This window comes from Etheostoma cragini, chromosome 1 (assembly GCF_013103735.1).
Source record: "Etheostoma cragini isolate CJK2018 chromosome 1, CSU_Ecrag_1.0, whole genome shotgun sequence".
Lineage (NCBI taxonomy): Eukaryota > Metazoa > Chordata > Actinopteri > Perciformes > Percidae > Etheostoma > Etheostoma cragini.
In genome coordinates, this window is record NC_048407.1 from 29,851,529 (window position 1) to 29,877,184 (window position 25,656).

General features: G+C 40.5%; 2 protein-coding genes across 2 annotated transcripts; both read left to right on the forward strand.

Annotated features, from left to right (window-relative positions):
- Positions 1-6,264: 6,264 nt before the first annotated feature.
- LOC117948437 (alpha-1,3-galactosyltransferase 2-like) lies at positions 6,265-18,022 on the forward strand. The gene is made up of 5 exons (XM_034878062.1): positions 6,265-6,464; positions 11,440-11,517; positions 11,638-11,739; positions 14,730-14,867; positions 17,320-18,022. The coding sequence occupies exons 1-5, from the start codon at positions 6,265-6,267 to the stop codon at positions 18,002-18,004; spliced, it is 1,203 nt and encodes a 400-aa protein (XP_034733953.1). The 3' UTR covers positions 18,005-18,022.
- Positions 18,023-22,559: 4,537 nt separating this feature from the next.
- On the forward strand, positions 22,560-25,346 carry LOC117948445 (N-acetyllactosaminide alpha-1,3-galactosyltransferase-like). The gene is made up of 4 exons (XM_034878076.1): positions 22,560-22,675; positions 22,788-22,895; positions 23,399-23,536; positions 24,506-25,346. The coding sequence occupies exons 1-4, from the start codon at positions 22,560-22,562 to the stop codon at positions 25,185-25,187; spliced, it is 1,044 nt and encodes a 347-aa protein (XP_034733967.1). The 3' UTR covers positions 25,188-25,346.
- Positions 25,347-25,656: the final 310 nt, after the last annotated feature.

Sequence of the window (25,656 nt, forward strand, 5' to 3'; positions counted from 1 at the left end):
TCGGAACGTTCGCCTAACATTCTCAAAAGGTTGTAACTTTTAGAGAACGTTAGGGGAACGATCTGAGAACGTTCGCTACAACCAAAAACGAACGTTCCCAGAACGTTAGGAAAACCTTCTAGTTAACCAACAAACAACCGAAATACAACCAAAACAAACCTTCAGGGAACGTTCCCGCAGCCAAAAAAACGAACGTTCCCTGAACGTTCTGGGAACCAAAAATTGTTAGCTGGGAACCCAGTTAAGGAAAGGGTTAAAAAAAACGTAGCCAGGTAGGTTGTTGTGCCAGTCTCTATCTGATCTGTCAGAGTGAGAGTAGGAGTGTGGTTGTGAAGTTTAACGTTGCAACCCGTTTTCACTCCAATCTCGTAAAATACGGACAGTTGTGCAGCGTCACATACGACCAGTGGCAAATCTGGACAATTTTACATGGGGTGGCGAAGGGGGGGCAAGAGGTCTTGGCACGGGTAGATGGTACGTGGGAATCCCTTTATGTGAATGGCTTTAACAAAAGAAATACAAAAATACTTTATTATTTATTGTTTAATCATGCCCTTACACACACAAGCGTTTTTAATTCACAACAGGAATAAGCCCAGTGTTCAAACAAAACTGTGCGTCTTTTAAAATGTAAAAGTATAAAAAGCAAAATGAAAATTTAAAAATACAGTACAAAAAAAAAGTACAATAATTGTGTCCAAGATGCAGTGGACTACAAGTATACAAGAGCAGACAATACTCAGGTACGTGTTATAATTAAAAACCTATCATTACAATCCACAAATGACCCATGATCGCCCGTCTTTTTTTCAGAAAAGCTTAAGGTTGTGCTTTGCAGAAAACCTTTCACAAACGTATCTAAATCTATATCTAGCTTTGTTTGTCTATACTGAGAATAGCCAGATTTCTCAGAGGGTCATCTGCCATGGTTAATCGCAGGACATTTGTAGTTTAAATTCTTCACTTACACCCAGCACACTTTTGACCGGGAAGTCTTAACCTCTTTTAGAATTTCCTCTCTCACCATTTCTGCTAAACACACACACACACACACACACACACACACACACACACACATATGAACATACAAAAACGAAACGTGTGTCAGAGCCACTTGTGTTCTCCACAATTACCTTGAAAATCATCATGATCATGACATCATGACATGACCCCGAGGAGCAGGCAGAGCGCAGGTAGTTACCGTAGGCTTGGTGATGGTAGGTGTCTCCGGGGAGTTTTTTAGAATGGCTGTTAACAATGCCACACGGGATGGCTTGAGAGTGAGAGGCAACATCACCTCCAGGTGCAGCCATAAACTGATCCAGCAGCTGCAAAACACAACTGTTCTTTTAAGAGCCACCCACATTGTCCTATTGAAGCATAGTTCCAAAGTAGCACAAGCATTATGCATACATTGCTCTTTAAAAGAAAAAGGTCTAATTTCCATAAGTATAACACATGGAAATGTGGAGCATATATATATTTGATACACCCAAACATTTCACAGGGATGTTACACTACTACATGCCGCCCCTGACCCCTTGCAACAACTCACCTGTTCTAACCCACCCTTGTCATTAAACTCTTCATTCTGCGCATGTACAGTCACTTATGTTATTATTATTTATTTTTTTGTTTAGGTATTACTTTTACCTCCGAAGTTTCTCTTTTTTGTGTGGGTATCAACAGGAGTCATCCAAACAACATGAAAATGTACTTGTAAAGTTACAATAACTCGTCGGGTGGGTCAAACAACACAAGACTTTCAACCAGGAGACCGGGGATTGTGCCTGTGTGTCGTGTTTCCTAAACCCAACCGTCCCGTTCTTCTTTTCCTAAACCCAACTCTCCAGTTCTTCTTTTCTCGAACCCAACCCTCTCGTTTTTCTTTTCCTGAACCCAACCTTCCCGTTTTTGTCCTGCGTGTCATGGAAACGTAAGCCTACCCACCACCTTTTTGAAAAGTGACACCAATAGTCCCTGTGCAAGCGCATTAAGATAAAGTGTGTTTAGATGTGACGCTAACAATAACAACGCCAAAGGCACCTGACCAAGCATCCATATTTTATGTAGAACGTTGTAAATCACCAGAGAAGAGGTTGGTAATTTCATGGCGCAAATTGGAACCAGGTATGTGGGATACATAAACGTTGGCAATAAGGCTTACTAAAGTGTGTGTATGTGTGCACATATGTGGGTAGGTTATATATATACAGTATATTGTATAATATATATATATATATATATATATATATATATATATATATATATATATATACATATATATATATATATATTATAAAATATACTGCATATAAAAAGAAATGTATATATTTATACATACCCACGTGTATATATTTCTTTATTTACAGACTCAAGGTCCAGATAGAAAGTACACTCAACACATTACAAAAGGGGTACAGATCAAACACAAACATGAATACATATAGACAAACTGACTCCCAAAAATATCACAAAAGAAACACACATACATACAAACCTATAGATAGCAATGCCGAATAATTAAAACAGGTACAGGTGCGTGTTCCAGAGTTTTGACGAGTATCTGATATCACTAAGTGCAGGATTGGTTATAGCATTTAAAATTTTATTATTTGACTCGGTTAATCTGCATATAAATCTGTACATAAACTTCCTCAGCACAGCGTGGAAGGTGGGAACATTACAGGTCACACACGGATGGCTAGCACTGGTCCATCTTGGACACCTCTTCAAAATTCTAAATGCATCATTGTGTGCCACCTTTGTTTTGTTTATCTTTGCTTTACTGTAGCTTCACCATAGATGAGCTGTATACAGTGGAGTACAGTATGCTCTGAAAAGAGATATTATAACTTCTTCAAAACACATGGGAAATTTGCATGTCAGAGTATTTGCATGTCCATATAATTTACAGCACTCCCGCTGTATGTCATCATCATCACAAAATTCGTCCCTGGTAATGTGGCCCAAGTAATTTACTTCAGTAACCACGTTAAGGTCTTGCCCTGACAATGCCATGACATTTGTGTGTCCTGAACAAAACTTGTTGCCATGTAACAAGCCTGTGAAAATTCAATCAAACAGCTCTACCAAGAAAATCCAATGTTTCAAATCACAATTGTGGATAGGAAGAATGTTGGTATCTGCATTTTCTATTCTATAGCCATTCAATGTTAAATAGCTGGCCATACCCCAAGCCTATGCTGTAAGAGCTGAGGGCAAATGTAACTTTAAGCTTGATAATGCAACAGCCTGTGAGACGGAGACGCTAGACAGCGCAAATGGCTTGAGGTGCATGCATCACAGCGCAAATTGCGTAAGGTGCATGCATCCCTCTAGTTATAGTGTGTTTTACAACTTCGATGAGAGTAAAGCTGAACAATGGTCAGAAAAAAAGAAGGAAAAATCGCAATCACAGCGCATGCATGGAATGCAGGCCCATCAATCAGGTAAACGTGTGTTCTTGTGTCTACAAGTTTGATGTCAGCATGTGACAGTAACAGTAACGTTGTTACTTTAGCTTGCAGTGCATCTCTCTCTCTTTCTAGTCGCTTTAGTCACTTGCTTGCTTGCAGCCTCTCCCTGTTTTCTGTGAACCTGCAAAATTAGAGAGAGTGAAATGAAACTAACGTTATTTCATACATTCGATAAATAACACGCAACCGTGTTTAGAAACCGCAGTTTAGAAAAGACAACCGCCGGTGAGAACACATGTTTTATGTGCACAAATTGAAAATTGTGTTTTCCAGCAAATATCCTCTGTGGGGACCAGTGCAAACAACATAAGGGGGTGTGAGCACTCATCAGATTGCCCATTATTTTAAAACAAGCAAGTTATTATCTTGTCTCTCTGGTTTAGTTACAACTCTGATGCAAGATGATAGGCTATCATTTGCAGATATACATGCAGCATAAGCCTTGTGCATCATATCCTTTCTACATTTTGGACATCGTACACCTGAAGACAGGTGTGATTCAGCACTACAATGATAACGTAACGTAACGTAAGATATGCGTCAAACCAGACCCAGCTGGACCAATCGGTTAGGGGGGTATCTAGTCTGTTTAAAATTGTGTTGTGGGTAATGGTCTCCCTTTAGTCTTTAAATGCTTATTTGTACATAATGAGTGCTAATATTTCCAACTGGAAAGTGCATTTCCTGCAGAAAATGCTCATGAATGCTGAAAAGCTCAATTGCTAAAGCTAAACTAGATTTCTGGCTTTAATGAATAAATACGGTGGCCCTGCAACTTTGAAAAACACATGCTAATAGACAAAACACAAGCAAATTAAGAAAACAACTTTATTCATTTGACAAAACATGCACAGCATTCAACAAACGCGATGCAAATACACACAACCCAGCCAAATACATAAACATGATGCAAATAAAAAACGATGCAAAATGAAAAGCACACGAACCATGGAAAATAGTTGAGAATAATTGGAAAAGTGGAAATGGTTTAAATTACTATACACTGCAATGAAATGTTAAATAACACCAAAAATGTATGAAACATTATGGGAATATTGGAATATATTCATGGAATGGATGAATGTGGAGGAACCAAGGCAAAAAGGGAGAACAGGCCAATCCTCTCTGGGCATCCACACAGCTGAATTTGCATACACAAACATTTTGCACATGCTCTGGCTAGAAGTCTAGACTAACCTAAAAGGCAGGGGCCGTAACAACTTCCATCTTTAAACAAGTTCAATGCAGACAAACACCATAATGTCACTCAGAACACACTGAGAGTAAAAACACTAGCGTCAAACACCAATACAGAAAACACAAACTTTTCATCTTTACAGTTTGAATAAATTAAAGGTGCTGTAGGTAGGATTGTGAAGATCCAGGGCTTAGCCAAAACGTTTGAACATCGTCAACTTCTCAGTCCCTCCCCCCTTTCTGCTAAAGCCCAAAACGGTCTAAGCCGCTCCCCCATCAAGGAAGAACGAATGTGTGTGCATGAGCAGTGATTGGCATGCAGTTAGACCAGATCCAATAGTTTCAACTTCAATTGAGTACACACCTTCAAATACAGTATCCCGTGCATTATCCCAAACAGAGCAAAATTTCTGCACAAATTGAGAAGGAGTGCTTGAGCATTAAGTTTGCTTGTCAGCGCTTCCACTACTACCTTTATGTGAGGGGTGATGTTACAGCAGAGACAGATCACCGCCCGTTGGTGTCAATCTTCAGTGAGCCCCTCCTTAGTGCACCAAAGCGCCTCCAGAGCATACTCCTTACGCTCCAGAACTACTGCCTCGAAGTAGTGTACAAGGCAGGCCCAGAAATGTACATCAGTGACACGCTCAGCCGAGCCACTACTCCACCACAGAGAACAGACACACAGTACAGGCGGGAAATGGTCTGCAGCCTGCAGCAGGAACAGTACAACACCGCAGCAATTCAGCAGACAGAGTATCTGAACATCACCAGCCAACGCCTCGCGCAAATCCGACAGCACACAGAGAAAGATGTGTGTCTTCAGATGCTCAAGACAGTCGTGCTTGAGGGATGGCCGGACTGCAGAGAGGAGACGCCCATAGTAATCAGAGGGTACTGGGCCATCAGAGACGAAATCAGTGTACAGGACGGCCTACTCTTCAGAAGCCAGCGCGTTATCGTTCCTAAAACTTTGCGGCCAGAAATGCTGAGACGGATCCACAGCCACATAGGGGGAGAGGCTTGCTACAGGCAAGCCTGTGCCACTCTCTTTTGGCCCAACATGCAGGAGGAAATCAAAGACTTTGTTCAACAATGCTCTGTGTGCAATGAGTATGCACATGAACAACAGAAGGAGACCATGATGTCTCACCCACTCCCAAAACGTCCCTGGCAGATAGTGAGCATAGACCTGTTCAATCAGGCTGGGAAGGATTTCCTGCTCGTAGTGGACCACTACTCTGACTTATGGGAGGTCGATCTGCTTCCTGACCTCTCAGCTTAAACTACATATCTGAGGTGCAAGGCTCAATTTGCACGCCACGGCATGCCAGACCGGGTAATTTCTGACTGTGGATGTCAGTTTGCTTGTGGTGCTTTCAGGACATTTGCAAAAGAGTGGTGCTTTGAGCATGTTACCTCATCACCAAGACACCCAGAAGCCAACGGCAAAGCAGAGTCGGCAGTAAAGATTGTAAAGAACCTGTGTAAAAAAGCTGCGTTGGCTGGCGAGGACCCATGGAAAGCTATCCTCCATTGGAGAAACACAGCAACGGAGTGAGTGCACTGCAGTCCAGCATAGCGACTGATGTTGCGGAGGCTGCGGACACACCTCCCTGTGACGGACCAGCTGCTGTTGCCCCGGGTCGTCAATGACATACCAGGCAAACGTTTGAAACGTCAGGCGGCAAAATTGACCTATGACAAATCTGCTAAAGATCTGCCTGAGCTGAATGTCCGTCAGGATGAAACCACTCTCTGGGGACAGGACTGGCCGGTGGAGAAATGGTGGGTGCCTGCAGCAGGCGGGTCCCAGGTCCTATATTGTTACTGTGGAGGGCACGACATACCGTCGCAACAGAGTGGATCTTAGACCAGCGGAGGGGGCTCCGTCATCAGGGCAACTAGAATGTCCCACAGAGCATCTCGGGGACGCACATACATCAGAGGGGGACTCTGCCAGCGAGAACAGCAATGTAGAGAAGGGGACCAGTCATGGGGGGCCACCCCATTCATCACAAACCAGTAGCACGCCACACCGAGATGAACAGGGCCACACATACTCTCGGAGTGGCAGGCCGATTAAGCCTCAGGACAGATTGGACCTTTAAGTTGGACAAACCAAATAAGGACAGTGAACACATGAAAACAAGAACACTGTTTTCATCTGTCATATCAGTATTTGTGCAACGGCTATGTTAGATAAATTTTGGGTTCTGTCTTTAGTTATGGCCAAATTGTTGTAGTTGCATAGTTAACAGGTACAATCGTACTTAAGTTCATTCAGTTTGTTTGACAATGCCAGCTAATGCTTGGAAATCTTACAACAGGAAGGGAGATGTTACAGGGTATCCTGTTGTACAGCTTAGGCAACAGCTCCACCCTGTGGGGTAATTAGGCATGTCAGTTTTAACAGGAAGTCAGCGTTCTCTTGTGCTACCTGTGTTTTTTTTTTGTTTTTTTTTTATATTTACATTTTATTGAACAATATGGACATACAGTAGAAAGAAAAATCTTCTGCACATCTCAGAAGTCTATGTTCTAAAAGAGCCAGGGGGTTACTAAAGAAGAAAAAAAGGAAAAAAATAAGCAAACCACTTCATACAAATATTCTGTAAAGCTTACAGAGGTCATATGATCTAACAGCTTTCTTGTTCGTACAGGTGGAAATGGAGGCAATGTATTGTTTAAGATTAAGAGCCAGCTCAAAAAAGCTTGGCTTCTTTTTCAAAACCTTCGATTTATGCAAATAAAATTTAGTTAAAATAATAATTAGATTTCTTGTGCTACCTGTATGTTGTGCAACATGCTCTTACGTCATGCGCAGGTGGGCAACGGAAATCTCACGAGAGCAAGGCGGCCGCAGTTCTGAGACGCAGGTGGCGCAGTTGCTTTTCACGGACTGCAAGAGCCAGGCGGACCCAGGGCATGCTGGGAAACGCCACTTTCTCAGCTGATTTAACACCTAATTGGTGTACAACATGATGTCGTTTGATGTAAACTTTTTTTTGTTTTTGAATCGGAGGGATTTTAATTGCTATTTGTCTGATTTAAAGACTTATTCTGTACAGAACATGTGTTGTTGGTCTGATAGTGAAGTTTAGAAATCAGAGTGACTAAATCCGTTCAGATCACGGATCGTCTACAGTCCATTGTTAATTAAAATCAGCAACATCGCATGTAGAGCACTTTGACAGCTACTCTGTCATAATTAAAACAACTAGAGACTGTGTACCAGCTGATATGTAGGTCTGATTATATTTAATAAATCGGAATTGGACCACAGTGTTTTGGTCACTTCCTGTCCAGCCTGAAGGCTGCTGGAATCGGCTGGAAACTGTCCGACTTTACCGCAGCTTTTTGTCCCCGCCCCCGCTGCTGCTGCCTGCTCTCGTCTGCTTTACAGGCGAGGCGTAGTTCATCTCAAACGAGCCTATTAGCACTTGTCAATTGGGACTAAACTCTCTGTACAAGTGAAATGTACTACATTTTTTAAACTAAAAGTAATATCAAAGAACATTGTATGTCCCATGCCATGCACCCGCGTCATCTATAAATGTCTTGACGTTGACATTTTTACTCGTCAGAATGTATTTTGGACAGTCAACATTACAATATAGATATCTGGAATGTTTGTCATTTGTACTAGTAAGAATGACGTTGTGTATTTCTGAATTGTTCTTTTTGACAAGCAATAGTTTGATTATGGATCTCTGCAATACATATCCAGTCTAGCTATTAAAGGTTTAAACTGCCAATTAAAAATTAAAAATGATGTTTTGATATTAAGGTTTTGACCACTAAAATCAAAGTTGTAGATAGCTTGAAAAATATCAAAATATTATCTTGTTAAAATGTTATTGTAGAGCTCCAATTCTTCAATTACCATTTCAACTAGTGAGAATACAATCTGTCATAGAGGAGGATCTCACAGACACACACACACTTATTTTTTGGGGCATGTTAGGCCTTTACTTTTGACAGTACAGCATAAAATTGAAAGGGAAGAGAAATGGGGAATGACATGTAGCAAAGGGCCACTGGTCGAAATTGAACCCGCAGACGCTGAGTTGAGGACTCTTTCTATAGATGCTCGCGCTCTACCAGAAGCTACCTTGCCATGAGCTGCCAAGGCATCCCAAATGATTCATTTTTTTTACGTGTTTTGTATGAACACAAAACCCAGGTAACTTGTGCTTTGTGTGCTGGTGACCTAGCCAATGGCAACCATCACAGCATAACAAGTTTGTACAAAAATGATCCACCCACACCCACAGGACAGGTGCAGGAGGAACCTGTACTAACACTGCAGTTAGCATATAACTGCTAATAACACCATACTCTTCAGCTTCTCCTCTTTCAAGAGAATTCTTACTACTAAAGGGCAGTGACACTAAATCTGAAACCTGAACCGTAACTATATTAATGCGGCCACTCCCCTTTTGTCCTTTGTTTCATTATCAAATTAAACAGCATACACTCAAACAGAAGGAGATCCCTGAAGTAGTGGAATGATTTTGGCCATTTGGAGAATCCAAACAAAGCCACCAGAGGAACATCAAGCCTGCACGCCTTGTGGATTTATATTTGAAACTCACCTGCATTAAGGTAAATGATCAACACTGTCTGCCAGGAAAAGAGTGGCTCACCTTGACTATTTAGAATAAGTTACATTTCTCTACCTCAAATACTTTACATAAAATAGTTCCCTTTTTGTTTCTTCCTTTAACAACACTATTGTTCTTACCTCGTTGTCATGTTTAACAGCTTTAAGTTTATTAAACGTGCTGGTGATGTGTGAAAAAAGAAATCTGATTTACTCACATGTCTGTTAAGACGGAAATTTTTCCCAAATCCTGTCTGGTGGGAAAAGTAACTTGAACCTACAAACCTAGAAAAACGTTATATAATTGCCTTAGATGCCACATTCTTTGTTTCCCTGCAGTTGTACTTTTAAAGTTTAAAATTTAAATGTAAAAGTTAATTAAAGAAGACAAGAAGGATGTGATTTTTTTGTTTCAGTAAGAACCTGAATAACAAGTTTTTTTGTCATCACACTAAACTATGTGACGCAAGAAAAAGAAGGTCTCTATGTTGTGTAACTGGTTTCAGTGCAGTGTTTTTGTTCTTCAAGGTGCCATTTTATCTACCAGCCAAGAGGTACAGTCACGCTATGAGGTATCTATGTCTCTTATCTTTTATCTTACATATGCCATTCTTGCCAAATAATAAACAAATATTTAATAATAGCATGTATAAATATCAGCAAGGCAATTGAGATAAAAATCCAAGCTTGGTAGTCTGATCTTATGTATGGTATCTGTTTACCTGTAGTAAGGTGTACTATTACCAGGTCGGTGGATTATCCAGAGTGACCAGGAACATTGTTTCTGTAGCATTTTTCTAATCAACATATTGAAATGCTCTTTATCTATCGATATGATACCACTAGGGATACATTTCCCCCGTTTTGTTGTAATTGGTAAATTGGATGAGGAGATAATTAAAACTGTAGAATTGCCGTTCTACAAAACATGAAAGGATTTAACCTGTTCTCACTCCCAACTCATAAAATACGGATGCTTGGTCTGGTGCTCTCAGCGTCGGATAACGCAAAAAGCACCCTTCAGCTGGGAAAAAAAACATAAATATATCCGCTAATACTCCATAAAAGTTTGATCATATATGTGGATAATGTTTCACATCTTTCACACTATTAACCATTTAAATTTGCGGGCTACTTAACCTGTGAGGATGTGAAAGGAATGATAAATCCACTTAGAAAAGACTTCGGTCATCCTCTGTATTTCCCATAGAAGAAATATTTTACTGTGCAACAAAAATGTTGGCACAGAAAAATGCAATAGTGTCTGTGAGTTAGGGTTAGGCGAGGTCCCCTAAATTGTCAGTTGAAAATTTCCCGTCCTGCGCCCGCGACTAGGGTTAGTGCATGTCTGACAGGCTGGGCGGCGTGGTCTCATGGTGGCTCTCCATCGGGATGTCGGCTGAGTCTGTAGTTGCTGAGACTCAGAAATCCTTGGCGCACAGGTGGCACACGGATCCACACGGGACGGGAAATTAACTGTAAGATGGGGCCTTTAGAAAATAAATGGTAGCCTATTACATCAGTAAGTTCATACTGCTTATTGTGCGTAATTTGGAGTGACACTGAGATGCAAGTTCTGTATCTGGTGTGGCGCTTCCACTATTCTTTTGATTTCCACTTCGACACTGGAATTTTTTATTTATTTCTGCCATGCTTTGGTGCATTCCCCGTCTGGTCACCATTTGCCACTCCTGGCATTTTCTTTTATTGCTTATCCGAGACAGTAAACCTCCAAAGAGAAAAAAAATTATCGCCTCCACCTCCGCAATGAACACCTCGACCACAGTCGGTGAAGTTGTTGTTTTTTCCGTCTGCAGCGGGATAACTCGTTAGTGGACCAAGAATGAAGTTGAATCGCATTGCACATTCATTGTAATTTTTATATTATTTTATGGGAGGAGGCAAGGCAGGATCGTTGGCTCGTTCATGTGCGCTCAATTTCACCTTGATTGTAATGTATAAAGGAAAGGTGTGCATGACCTGGCTTAAGCACAGTTTTATACATGTGAATATTTCTGTACGTAGGTACTTTTCAAATGTTGGCCGTACCCCATCTTCTGGTATGAAAGCTTCGCAATCTTTTATACATGAGACCCCAGAATTGTTCACACAACTTAACGCTCTTGTTTTTGTGTGCTTGCATTTGCATTGTTTCAGTGGGCATAGGGGGAAAAACATTGGAATCTTCTTCTTTCTCGTGTTGATCGTGGTCAGCTTCACTTACTTATATTTAAGGTGAGTAAAAAAGGTCAGTATGAAGGCTCCTGAATTGCCACAAAAGCACATCTAATGTATTGGCAAGAGTAATTTCACAATTTTTAAACTCCAGTGTCTTAATGGAAACTTTTTCAATAGATATGTGGTGAGCCTCGTCCCAGTAAACAGGCTGAGGGTGGCCGATGACGGGACCAGTAAGGAAGATCTGCTCATCAGTTTAGACAACACAATAAACTTTGGGTAATATATCTGTTCTATACGTTCTAGTTTTGGCTCAAATCAAGTCAATTTATCTAAAAGCCATATTCAAAGCACATTAGCAAGATAAACAGCCTCACACTGAAAGACAAAACAGCCTTAACATACGACATAACGTCAAAAAGTTTTCTGTAATTGGTATGAAAAAAAACATGTCCATTTTTTGTAATCAACAAATCTTGGGTAAAGCAACAATTATGTTGTCTTCTTCAGATCATTCAGAGTGAATTCTCTGTTGCCCTCAAGACATAGCTATACTTTACCCGCTTTTAAAACTAATTGCCACTGTAATTCTTTTATCCCTTCTGCAATTTGACTTGATAGTTACTAAATTGGCACTCTGTATCAACCTTTTTCCCCATGAGCTGACATTAGTGGGATAGCCGCTCATTTATATCCATGCTAATGTCTCGTGATCCCAGTTTGTGGCTCGCCAACAGAGGTCGAACACATTGCAGTTCTTTCACATTGCAGTTCAGTTTTTTCAGTTTGCACAAAAAAAAAAAAAAAAGTGTCCTTCAAAATAAAAGCAAAGCTTTTTCCATATGTGGTAAGGTGTGGGGTCTCCACATGGGTAAGCACCACCAGATTCTAACTATCCAACAATACCACCTAGGGACCGTCAACCCATAATTTTTTTTTTAGGATAATCACATTTAAGTAGAAAAGATGTTTTATTACTGACACTTTAAAAAGGTACATCTTTAAAAAAAACTGCACTCTCAGTTACTTAACATTATCAAATGAAAAGGGGAAGTGGGCAGAGGCCAGGTGTGGCTAGGTAATCTAACTCAGGGTGTTCCAGGGTGTTATCAACTTACCCAACACATGTGCTTGCTGCATTGATAGACACTGCAAACTGGTTCACTGAAAATCGTGTCCCAGTGCTATTATAACTACAGAGAGACGCACACTGGGGTGCCTAGCCTCTGCCACAAGCTGGCCACTAGCACCACTGAAAAGACAACAGCAAAGTAAAGATATATAACCAACAAATGGTCACATATAAAATACAAGCAGACAAAACAGGTAGAGTTCTGCCTGGTGGCACTTTAACAATGACATCTGAAATTAATCAAAATACAAAAAAGTTACCACAGTAGTAACGTACAACCAGAAAACACCAGAGGCAGCCAGGATGGCACAGGTGCTTTAAATAAGCTCAGCTAATAAGTGGGGTTTGGTCCTGGTGGAGCTAATTGGATACTAGGGAGGTGTGTTCGAGGGTAGACAGTGCAGGGCTGAATACTTAAAGTTCTGCACACATGCAAGCCCTACTACCCATTCATGATGTGCACTTATTAATAAGTTGATGATTACAAAATCAAGCTGAATCATGGCACTACAGCAGCAGTTTATAATGCATGTTGAGTCAAACTATTTCATGTACCAAAAACACAACGTCTTGTAGGTTTTTCCTACCCACTGCATTGTAAACCAGTATATTGCCTTTACATTTCTACTGTACTTTGTAGCATGGGCCAAATAAAATTACAAGATGTCACTGCTGGAGGTATAAAATAAAAACAAAACTTTAGCATAACAACATTGCATAAATGGTCCTGACAAAACTGCTTTGCTCTGCAAAAAAGGAAGTAAATCCTTGTCATCTTGACTTTGCAAAAATGTGATAAGACTATTTACATAAAATACAAAGGATGTACTGTAAGTTTTTTTATGTAGAGTTCACAGCTTTTTTTGGACAATCACAATACTGTATGTTAGTCTATATCACTTTAATAAAAAACAGACTTGCATCAGCTAAACAAAACATTGTAAATCATCTCACGTGATGCTCTTAGCCAACTCTGTTCATTCCGATAAGCATTGCAACTGAAGACATATACATACATTCATGGACTCGTGGGTCTATGCAAGTGCTGTCAGTAAAATATGTTATTAACTGTATTAACGCAAACCCGTTTTAATGGCGTCAATTTTTTTAACACAAGATTAACGTTCTCTTTGGCCTACCAATTTTTTTTTTTTTTTTTCACATGCTGTTGCAACAACCAGTGACGTTAGAAAAACAATGACATCACACCGGATCTAGCTTAATCGGAAGCAAAACAACAGGCACGCCACACACACTTATTTGGGCGCCTAACAGTAGCAGACAATCTGAAGGGGGCGGGGGGGGGGCATCATCCCCCTTGTTAACCTGCCATCCCGCTCATTTGCTCTTTGTAAAATTGTAAGTCATCGTTGAGTCTTACAAATACAAACTTAAAATTTGGAGTCCTTGAAGTTACCAAACTGTTTTAAATTTGTATTTAAGCAGTCATAATTTCAGCATTTAAACATATGTTGGATTTTGGTTAGAATGCCCATCAACAAAGACTACCTCGGCAATAAGTGGCAGTTTGTAAATAACTACTATAAAACACATATTTGACATGACAGTTATGGCACAGTTGCTACAAATTCCTTTTAGCACTTCTTGTTTCATTACTTGCTCATGATTGTGAAAACAATGTAAATGACGGCAAATATGGTGCAACATGTGAGAGATTCTAGAATATGATGTAATAACAAAAAAATCTGAACTTGTAAATTGAAATTTGCACTCGTGGCGAAAGGTCACAGACCCATCTTTTGAACGTGAAGTCACAGGAAAAGTATTTACAAATGTGTAGATTGATAATGACATGAACACCATGACAGCTGCAACATTTACCCATATTCATTCACAACTCAGTAATAACAACCTCTCGAATCCATCACTGCAACATCACCTATGTACTCTCTTGTTTTTCAAAGCGCCTCAACTTTTGCAACACATGAATGACAACTCATGTGTTGCAAAAGTCCGGCTTATTTATGTAGCATGGTGGAATTAGCAAGCTAGCATTAGCTAACTAACCTATCGAACCAATTCTAAATTAAATACCATTAAATTATCTACACATAGCATAACATTTCCTCCTTATATCGCTGTTTAACATAACATTTGTTTACATCTTCCATTTCAGGGCAAGACAGGGGGTTGAAACACGGACATCTTGGAAAGCTCCAATCATCTGGGAGGGGATGTTTGACCCCAAACTTTACGACCAAATGCACGTCCAAAATAGATCATCTGTGGCCCTCACTGTGTTTGCTGTGGGAAGGTTTGTTTTGGTATTATGTACTGTACTACTGACTAACATCCGCCAGAGCTGCGAGCCAAAGCGAGCTTGCAATGTTATGGACTGTCTGTACGACCTGCTACATGTATACACCATACCTACAGTAGGCCTAGCTAGGCTACGTGCAGAACATTGTATGTTATTTCAGAAGTGAAAGAATGGCTTTTGTTTGCTTTACTCTGAGCTTGAGCAGAGACTTCACTCGCTCGTCTGAATCAAATCTACTCATGACAACATAGCCGGCTGATTCGCAGGATTGACTGACTCGCGCGAGCATCGAAAATTCACCAAGGACTCGTGAGCTGTCGGCGTGCCGAGCCCGAGCCGAGGTGAGCTTGAAATGTTTCGGACTTTCTACTTGAACTAATTGCATTTTAACATACTACATGTATACACCAAACCTACTCTAGGCCTAGCGGTATTCACTGACTCACGTTTGAGCATTGACATCCAACTAGTTATCGAGGACTTGCGAGTCTTCGAGGCCTCGTGAGTCATTGAGGGCTTGTGAGTTCTCGAGTAAATCCTGGTCTGCGAGCTTCCGGCCCTGAGACTGCAGGTCGGACCGTCTCTCTGCTCACTCAGCCGCTTGAGTTGGAGTTGTTGTTGCCTACGGAATTGTAAGTTATAAAGCTTTTTGCAGGGAAGAGGTTTGTGTGTGTGGCTGTTATTAGTTCAGATTGAATTGTAGTAGTAGAGACTCAAAAAGTCTGAGAAACTGAACCGGTTGTTGCAAAGTGCCTTTTGCCATCAGAGTCAGTTTTATTGGCCAAGTAAGCGTAAACACATACAGGGAATACTCTTTTCAATATCCATTTTTCTTATTCTGGGGGAAGAAGACTTCTGAAAAAACGAAGTGAAATTTGAATTTTGAATAAGTGTGGTCAGTTGTCTCAAATAATTAGGGCTGGGCAAGTTAACGCGTTATTATGGCGTTAACTCATTAATTAATTAACGCCGACATTTTTTCTACCGCGCGTTAACGCAGGTTTTATTATTTCTTTATTATTGTAAAAGTTTGTTGCTCACAGGCTTTGTAAACACTGCAAAGTTTAATTTTCTTTTCACCGGAGTACTTCCAGTCTGAAATATCACCTTGACAGTTGCTACCAGCAAATCATTCAACGACACACACAGTGGCGCGAGGCTTTGGCAGACTACGTTTGTTGCAGCGCGGGGGGTAGAGATCAACAAAGGAAAGAGACGCTAACAAATGCCAGAGCAACGTGGATAGCTACAGACTGCAGGTCCTAGGGTTGTGGAGGACATTGGTCTGAGAACCACAATGACAATGGCAGGAATGAGACTCCCTTAACACGCACCATCACAAGACAAATACACGAGTTGTTTGAAAGAGAGAGGACTGCAAAAGCGACCACGCTACAACATGTGCGCGCTGCTGCTCTTACTGGCGACTACCGGACTCACTGGGGAATCATAGTCATATCTGAGTTACAGTGCATTATACTGATGAAAAGTGGGCGCTGCATTCACATGCTCTAACTGACATTATGCTAAAACATTCGCGGGACACTGTACTGAAGTTGCACAGCAGGGGAATGTGTCAAATAAAAGTTACCGCAGTTAGCCCAGATAGTACGAATAGATCCTTCAACTTCAACTTTATTACTGTCATTCCAAAGTGCACAAAAAGTGCACTGTACAAAGTGCATACAGAATGAAATTGCGTTGCATACAGCTTATAAAACATTGCAATAACATTCCAGTTGAGATGGAACACTTCTCCGGATCACTACACAAAAGGCCATACGAGATACGAAATCTGATCACTGCTGCGAGCCTTCTGCCTTCTGATCATGTCCCCTGCTTTGCACACAGTCTCCAGCGTTCTGTCACAGTTCTGTTACAGCGCGTTGGACAGTGTCCCTCAGTTTCTCTGCTTAACAGAGCGTTTGACAGTGTCCTGCGAAGTGCAGAGAAGTTGTGGGGCTCTAAACCCAGTCCAGCAAGGCTGCAGAGTTAGAGCAACAACAGAAGAACGTGGACATAAGAAGGAGTCGTTTATTAACACGTTCCAACCCGATGGAATTCATCTCTGGACATGATATTGACATTGTTTAGGTTGAGATGTACACAAAATATTTTATTTAACTTCCACTTTATAAACAAAATGCTGGTAAGTTTTTTTGCAGAACAAATGTTAAGGCACTTTTCTTCATATGGCAGAACATTTTAAACAAAACAAAAAACGCACTATATACACTACTTTTGAATTCATTATTTCATTTTGCTATTAATTGCGATTAATCCGGGAAATTATGCGATTAATCGCGATTAAAAATTGTATTCGCTGCCCAGCTCTACAATTGATGGAGAGAAAAAAAACAATAGTATCATAATGTTTTGTATTTTTTTCACTTATCATGAGCTATGAGCAACATCTAATGTTTTTCTCTCTGCTTCTCTACCTAAGGTACCTGGATGCCTATCTGAAGACTTTCCTTACGTCTGCAGAACAACATTTCATGTTGGGATTAAAAGTGAGATATTACGTGTTCACGGATGAACCAGAGAAGGTACCAAACATAGAGCTTGGTCCCCAGCGAAGCCTGAAGGTTATCCAGGTGGAAAAGTACTCCAGGTGGCAGGACATTTCTATGATGCGCATGAAAACAATATCAGATACCATAGAATCAGATATTCGTCACCACTGCAATTACGTCTTCTGCTTGGATGTGGATCAGGAGTTTAAGGGAAGATTCGGCTCAGAGGCTCTGGGGGACTCTGTAGCTCAGATGCATGCATGGTATTACAAAGCTCAAAAGCATACCTTCACCTATGACAAAAACCCTAAATCCAAAGCCTTCATGGAAACCGGAGATTACTACTACCATGCTGCTATCTTTGGAGGCCTGTGGGAACATGTGAAGAGTTTGGCAGATCACTGCTTTCTGGGTATAATGGAGGACAAACTAAATAATGTGGAGGCTAAGTGGCATGATGAGAGTCATCTAAACAAGTACTTTTGGCTTCACAAACCAACCAGGCTGCTCTCCCCCGAGTACTGCTGGGACCAGGTTATTAGTGACCACAGTGACATAAATGTCACCCGCCTCATATGGGCACCAAAACATTATGACAAACTTCGTACTAAGTAGGACTGTCAAAATTGGCCACAAGTTCCCGAATCTGTTTATCTTGCCAGTAAACACTTTGGATGGTGTCTTTGTGTAAATTACCCTACTTCTTCACTAGCCCTGGTACTAGATAGAGTGGCTAGAAAAGCCACAAATTGGACAAACTTTAAGAGGAAGGTGCAAAAGTTTGTTGTAATGGTTGTCTTTGTCAAGAATGTCCAAAGGATTATGTTTACCAAAGATATTATGTAAAACTTTATACATTTTTTACATGTTTTATTAAAAGAACTTTTTGTAAAATGCAAGAAAAGCATATGGTGCCTTACATTTTAGTAGATGTGTTTTTAGTAATACTTCCTATCAACAGCTTGGCAGTTATTGGAGATCAAAAATCCAAATTCAGTGGAAGAGGTTTGGAACCAGATGTACAGTAAGGGGGAACAGCAAACTTCAACTTAGGGATGGCTTGGAAGATCCCCAAAACTAAAGCTTTAACATCTTTATTGCCCCCTGGGGGCTGCCATAAGATGATTTGGTTAGTTTGATTATTTTGATGCTCTATAAGCAGGGCAAAACGTCAGGATTGACAGCTGTGATTTGCTTATGATAGGTTGTGCAGATGCCTGATCTACCGTGCAGATACTGGCTCCAAAATGACAAGATGGCAGTGCCCTCATCCGGGTGTGAATTTTTGCGTTTCCTAAGATGGCAAAGGCATGTGTCCAGCTAGGCATGGGGAGAGAGATTAGTTAGGGTTAGGGAAAGAATACCATTGTAAATTAACTAGTAGTTTATGTAAATCCACAACGTTTCACTTACGGGATTACTCTAGTGCAATTCCGCCGGATCATGCTTTTTTCGACTAGATGTCCATTACCTCCTGCTTTCCTTGTGCTGTATTTGCAAACTCCGGCCGATTTTTGAGGACTATGGTTAACTGCTCTTCAGATCTCTGCAGGGTAAATCCCAACAGCTAGCTATCCTATCCGTCCAATCTGAGTTTTCTGTTAAAACAACTTTTGAACGTACACATTCCACCAAAACAAGTTCCTTCCCGGGGCTATTTTTGCAGAGGAACCGTGGCTCTGTCGAGCGCTTGGTGCCGCCCAAGATGACTGTGATTGGTTCAAAGAAATGCCAATAAACCAAAACACAAACAGACTTTGTATCCTTGGTTATAGCTTCTCGATGATCTCTCTTCGGTCCTCGGGGTAAAAATAAGAGCTTTGAGATGGCTTTCACCAAGGAGGGCCAGAACAACTTCCGGTTCAGCAGAGGATCAAGGAGTTGAGGAGCTATCAAATAATAGTCATGAAATGCAGCTTAGAGGTGAGAATATAACCCACAGTGCACTGACGTTATGCATTTGGTGCAAGAAAATATATCCATGGTTAGGTGGCAGTAATCAGGAAAACTGGTTGTTGACCACCAAGATGAATAAATGTAATTATACATTTTGGCTTTTAAGTCAAGTTTATTGTGTCTTAAAAGGTATATTTCCCCAGAAATTGAATATATCTAAAAAAACACCCAATTATGTGGCGCCATAGGAGCTACGCTTAAAGAGGAGAGGCTTAGCATTGATATTATGTCTATGAGGCTAACCCAAGGAGGTAAGCCTCTCCTCTCTAAGCTTAGCTCCTATGGAGCCATTTTGAGACTAATAAGCCATCACCCGCCGTTAGCATTCCATTGACTTCCATTCATTTTGGCTCCACTTTGACAGCGAATAACTTTACATCTGAAGTGTTTAAAGACTCCATTTGCCCGTTTATTCTTTCTAAAGAAACACGACAATATATAAAAGGCTGCATTACCTTGTATCTCACGTTATGGCTCCGTAGCAGCCATTTTTGGAAAAATAGACTTTAGACGAGTAAGGTTTTGTTTAGGTTTAATTACTAATGTTAACTAGCATTTTAGTTAGCAATAATTAAGCCCATGTTATCTTTTTATCATATACCTATGCTCTCTGTCTCTGCTGATTGGGAATGATTGAGACCTCTCTTGGCACAGCTACCCGAAGACTTGCAACTTTGAGACACGTTGTTTACGTCGCGTCTACGTCTTCAAGCTCAGTTGGAGGCTGCGCAGCAAAGCTTAGCTATCACCGGAAAAGTGCTTCTAGTCCTTCACTGGTCTCAGTCCAGAGGAACAGGATCTGTTGGTCCATTTCTTTAACGATCTATTGGTTTACCCCCTTGGCAAAAATGCCTCCGATGACGCAAAACTCATTATTTTGCGTCATCAGAGGTTTTATCCAATACAATACAGAGGTCTTGTTTCAGGGGGACACGAGGGAGGGATGCACGGTCATCTGAAAATACTACCGGGTTTCTAAGCTTAATGCTAAACGGTGATGAATCCCTTTAATAAAAACTAATTGATAACTGAATATTTTATTGAAACATGCAATATGAATGTGTACGTAGTCTAGTGTCAAATATTTACTTAGATTGTTGTACTTGTGTGGTTCTTTATTCCCATCCACGTATGGAAGAAATTTGTTTTTAGCAAAATAATATAAAACCTATAATAGTTCTGAGCAAACATGATACCGATCACAAACTTTCAAAATCAAACTCTTGCAGGTTCAAAGCTTCATTGAAATGAGTCTGCAGGTATTTCTAATGATTTGTCAAAAGCAGTGGGCCTACATTTTATTTATAACATTTGTTTAGCAAAAAAAACGTGTTGCCACGTTCGTGGGTGAACGAGGATGATTCTATGGTTGATGCATTTTGAACCAGGGCAGGTGCGTTCCATTTAAACCCCCGCTCCTACAACCTCTATCTCTCTGTTCTCTGCGGCGTCCGTTTTGACGCACGCTGTAACGTGACATGAACGGCTGACTGCTGAGAGGAAGTGAAATCACTAATTGATACGCAGCAGTGGAAGGCATTGGAGAGGCGTCGTCCATCTTTACCCCTACCTGTGATAAGTGTGACACTCTGTCCATTTGAAACAAAGTTTCTCAAGGGCCAACTAATCCTGTTAATGTCCTGGCGCGCTTTGCATTTAAACCTGGAAAACCCGATCCGCACGCAGGTAAGTGTCATCCTCAACACCCGTGTCTCTGGCTGAAAAAAAGGAGGCCCCCTTAGACTGTTTTTTTTAATTTATTTTTTTATAATCTATAACCTAACGCACATTTTACGTCTTTTTTTTTCTACTTTTAATTTTTAAATGTATAATTTAAAAAGAAATTGGTCATGTTTTCTACTCATGAAATCAATAAAATCCCAGCCCAAGTGTGCTTATTGTTGTTGTTTTTATTATTATTTTTTCTCTGTTCAACTCAGACAGCTTGAATTTCTCCTGTCATTCTCATGTCATGTTGGCTTAAAGAGAGAGTGGGTTTTATAAAAGAAACTGGTGGGCTCATGTTGTGTAACTGGTTTCATTGCAGTATTGGTGTCCCCTTTCTTTCAAGGTGTCATTTAATCCACCAGGAAACAGATACTTTCACCTCCAGCAAGATTTTGTTTCCTGAAAAATGCAGCAACATTTCCCCAAAACCCGGTGAACTTAATTTTTTAATTTATTTATTTATACATTTTCCTGTTGTAAGATGTACGTAACGGTCTGTGGACAGGGGTGGATTAATGCACAGGCCGATCTAAGCTGCTGTACAGCCCAGGGCCCCAGGTGGGCCAGGCTAATGTGGTTTATTTAAATTTTACTTGAGAGAAAAAAAAATGTGACACCTGTTGGCCGATAAGTCACATTCAAACATTAAGCAGCTGATTGGGTAGACCACATCTACCCAATCTGCTGCTTAATGTCCAACCGCCAATTCATGTGGTTTATTCGTCCAATTTGGCTTTCAAATCACTGCTAATGGACTGCAAAGAGGCAAACCATGACATCTGATAGCAGAGAGCAAAAACTAAAGCAACACTTCTAAAACACCAAAATCCCCTAAAGAAACAAAAGGGGTGTTCTGTCCTGCTGCAGATGTTGTTTCTGTTGGTTTAAAAAGCTGAAAGCTGTAAGCAGCTTACAGATGCTCTGGGAATGCCTTTTTATGTGGCATTGCTGTTTTATAGTAAAGGCTATCTCAATGACTGTGAGTGCATCCGAGTACGTGCATGTGGGTCATGTAATATTCCAAGCATGGCACTAAATTACTTTTTTGTTGTATTGGAACACAATTTTGAACAAGAGAGGGCCCCACACAAAGATGAGTTTAGGGGTCCATTGACACCTTAATCCACCCAGGTCTATCCAAAGTAGCTTGGTACATTGCTTCATGACATGCAGTTTTTCCCCTTTAAATTTTAACTACTCTCTATCTGTCTCTATAATACCAATAGGGATACTTTCTTCCTTGTTTTTTTTTTTTATGAATTGGTCAATTGCATGAGAAACTGTAGAATAACCCTCCTTCAAAACATGCAAGGTATGTAGGTATGGTATTAGTGTGTTTATAGTAACAGTGAATTTTTTGCTTACACAACTTAACATAATTTTGTTCTTCGGGCAACAACCCATTTAGTTTTTCTTCCCCATACTACCTGACCAAATCTCTGCACAATCGGTATAACATCATGTCATTCATGTCATAAATAACCATATGTTAAGGTGTGTTGGTTTGCTTCTGCATTGTTTCAGTGTGATCAAGGATAAAAGTGCTGGAATCGTTTGCTGTCATGTGTTGCTCATTGTCAGCTTTACTTCCTTATATTTGCGGTGAGTAAACAAAGTCCTCGTTATTGCCCATACAAGCCAATTTGATTTACTGGCTAGAGTCACTTCAATATGATTCTATTCTGGGCTCATGAGGATCATTTTTCTATGCTAGATATTTAGCGAGCTTCATCCCTGAGGACAACCTGCTGGAGACCAGTGAGGTGACCAGTGAAGGCAACATAAGACAGAGCATAAATCTAGATGACACGCTTGACTTTAGGTAAGAGCTCTGTAGGGCAGGAACCAAATATTTGACTTTTCGAATTTTTGTTCCTTGGGTAAGTATTCATTCCATCATGTTACATGTCATTTAGCTGTCGGATTTTCTCCAAACCTTGAAGGTACAAACTCCAGGCAACAAGTGCCTGCCAGAGGAGAGAAGTTGATACAGGTTGTTTCCAGGGTGTGATGGGTCTAAAGGTTTATGATTCTTTACAGTGGATATAAAGCCAGAGGTAGGCGGACCGTCCTTTGCAGTGTTGTAGAGAAAAGGTCGGGTGAAGTAAGACTTCAAAGTAAGAGTTTTTTCCCTGATAGAACTGTAAGGCGGTCCCCTCTGAGGAGTTGGAAGCCCAGCAGGTGTAGTGTACCAGGGATGGGCTTCAAAGCCAGGTTTTGGGGAAGCACGGGGCAGAGGATCTGGAAAGCAGCAGCTCAAAATCTGGAAATCTCCTCCTAATATGGCTATTCAACATGCATATCTGTTTTGATCTTCCATTTCAGGGCCAGACACGGGGTTGAAACGCGCACATCTTGGAAAGCTCCTATCATCTGGGAGGGCATGTTTGACCCCGTTCTTTATGACCAAACACATATCCAAAACCAGTCATCTGTGGCCCTCACCGTGTTTGCTGTGGGAAGGTTTGTTTCTCCATAAACACTGACTGCTGATAATATCAGCACTTTTACACTAGCAGTTTCATTCTGAATCTGGAAGGACTTTGCCAAAAGATTTGGTGTTATGAACCCTTCTTCCAAACCTGGGTGAAAATCAAGAAACCCTAAATCCCTTTGAACAAAACATTTAGGTTGGTTACAGCTGAATTTCAAACTGATGTGGAGTGAGAAGAAAATAACATTTAGGCTCAACCTGATGACACAGATTTTTCCTTAGATGTTAGAGGATCCTTGCTTATATTTTACATTTAAATTCACTCATCCTTTAGTTGTGTTCACATGGCTCCGGCCCAAATCTTATCCCTTTTTTTTGCCTATTTTCACATCAAAGTGGTCAAAGACAATAGCTGTGTTTTAAAACTGTTCCCTATCACAGAAATCGTTCCCCCTTTTTGTTGTCATATTCGATTTCTCTGTGGTTAGCATTCACTATATAGTCCATTATAAAATACCCCAAATGCAAAGCTCATTTGAGTGTGTGTACATTGTACTGTACATTTTTAATCCCGTAAACCACAATGCAACTTGTATGTTTGTCAAGAGGAGAAGCAGCAGATGCACCTGTGAAAGTTGAAAAGGAAAAATGGAGCGGATTTTAGTTTCTAGCCTCACACAAACACAATATTAACAGTGAGTGTCCAAAATCTAGTTTTGTCATTCCCTACATAGTTCACTTTAATAAACTCTGTATAGTGAGTGAATGAGGGAACTGTTTTGAATACAGCTATTTTTCTAAAACATCTACACATTTATGCGAAAACCATAATGCAAATGTACCATACATGATTAGAGTAATGAGGACAACGGAGGTTGGGCTACTGGCTCCACTGTTTAATCTGACTAAAAGGTCAGCTGACATCAGCACATGCATAACAATTGTCAAATAAAAATAAAACCAGTATGAAAATGTTTTGTTCTATTTCCCTACTTAAGGTACCTGGATGCCTATCTGAAGACTTTCCTTACCTCTGCAGAACAACATTTCATGTCTGGATTAAAAGTGAGATATTACGTGTTCACGGATGAACCAGACAGTGTCCCAAACATTGAGCTTGGTCCTCAGCGAAGCCTGAAGGTTATCCAGGTGGAAAAGCACTCCAGGTGGCAGGACATCTCTATGATGCGCATGAAAACAATATCAGATACCATAGAATCGGATATTCGTCACCACTGCAATTACGTCTTCTGCTTAGATGTGGATCAGGAGTTTAAGGGAAGATTTGGCTCAGAGGCTCTGGGGGATTCTGTAGCTCAGATACACGCCTACTTTTACAAACTTCCAAAGGAAAGGTGGACCTATGACAAAAACCCCAATTCCAAAGCCAACATGGAATACGGAGATTACTACTACCATGCTGCTGTCTTCGGAGGCCTGTTGGAACATGTGAAGAGTTTGGCAGATCACTGCTTTCTGGGTATCATGGAGGACAAACTAAACGATGTGGAGGCTCTGTGGCATGATGAGAGTCATCTAAACAAGTACTTTTGGCTTCACAAACCAACCAGGCTGCTCTCCCCCGAGTACTGCTGGGACACTAATAATATTGACAATGACATACACATCGCTCATCTAATATGGGCAGAAAAACATTATGACACACTACGTGATCAGTAAACCGGCTACAAGATCCACAAATTGTGAGAACAGTGCAATAGCTACCTGCCACTTTAACACTGGCTGGAGGATGTAGTATCAAAAAAATATGTTTATGATGTGAATATACAACAAGAAATGGAAAACGTTCAAGCAAAACCTTAAAATAAAGTTATCAAAATAACTAAAGCATGCATCTATCTGTTAGCTATACAAAGTTATACTTTAGAGGGCAGTGCTGCTGCTTGCCATTTTGGTTTATGCATAATTCGCATAAAAGAATAATTATATTATGACCCCCACAAAAGATTGTTTTTGAAACGTTAACTTTATTACTAAATCTCAATAGCAATAAGACAAGCATCACAATGTAACTATAGTAAAACTAAAAAGTAAAATCCACTTTGTAAAGTATTGGGATGTGCAAATCTTTGTAGAAATTAAAAATATTCATCCATAAATACAAACTTAAAAGCAATAATATGCAAGT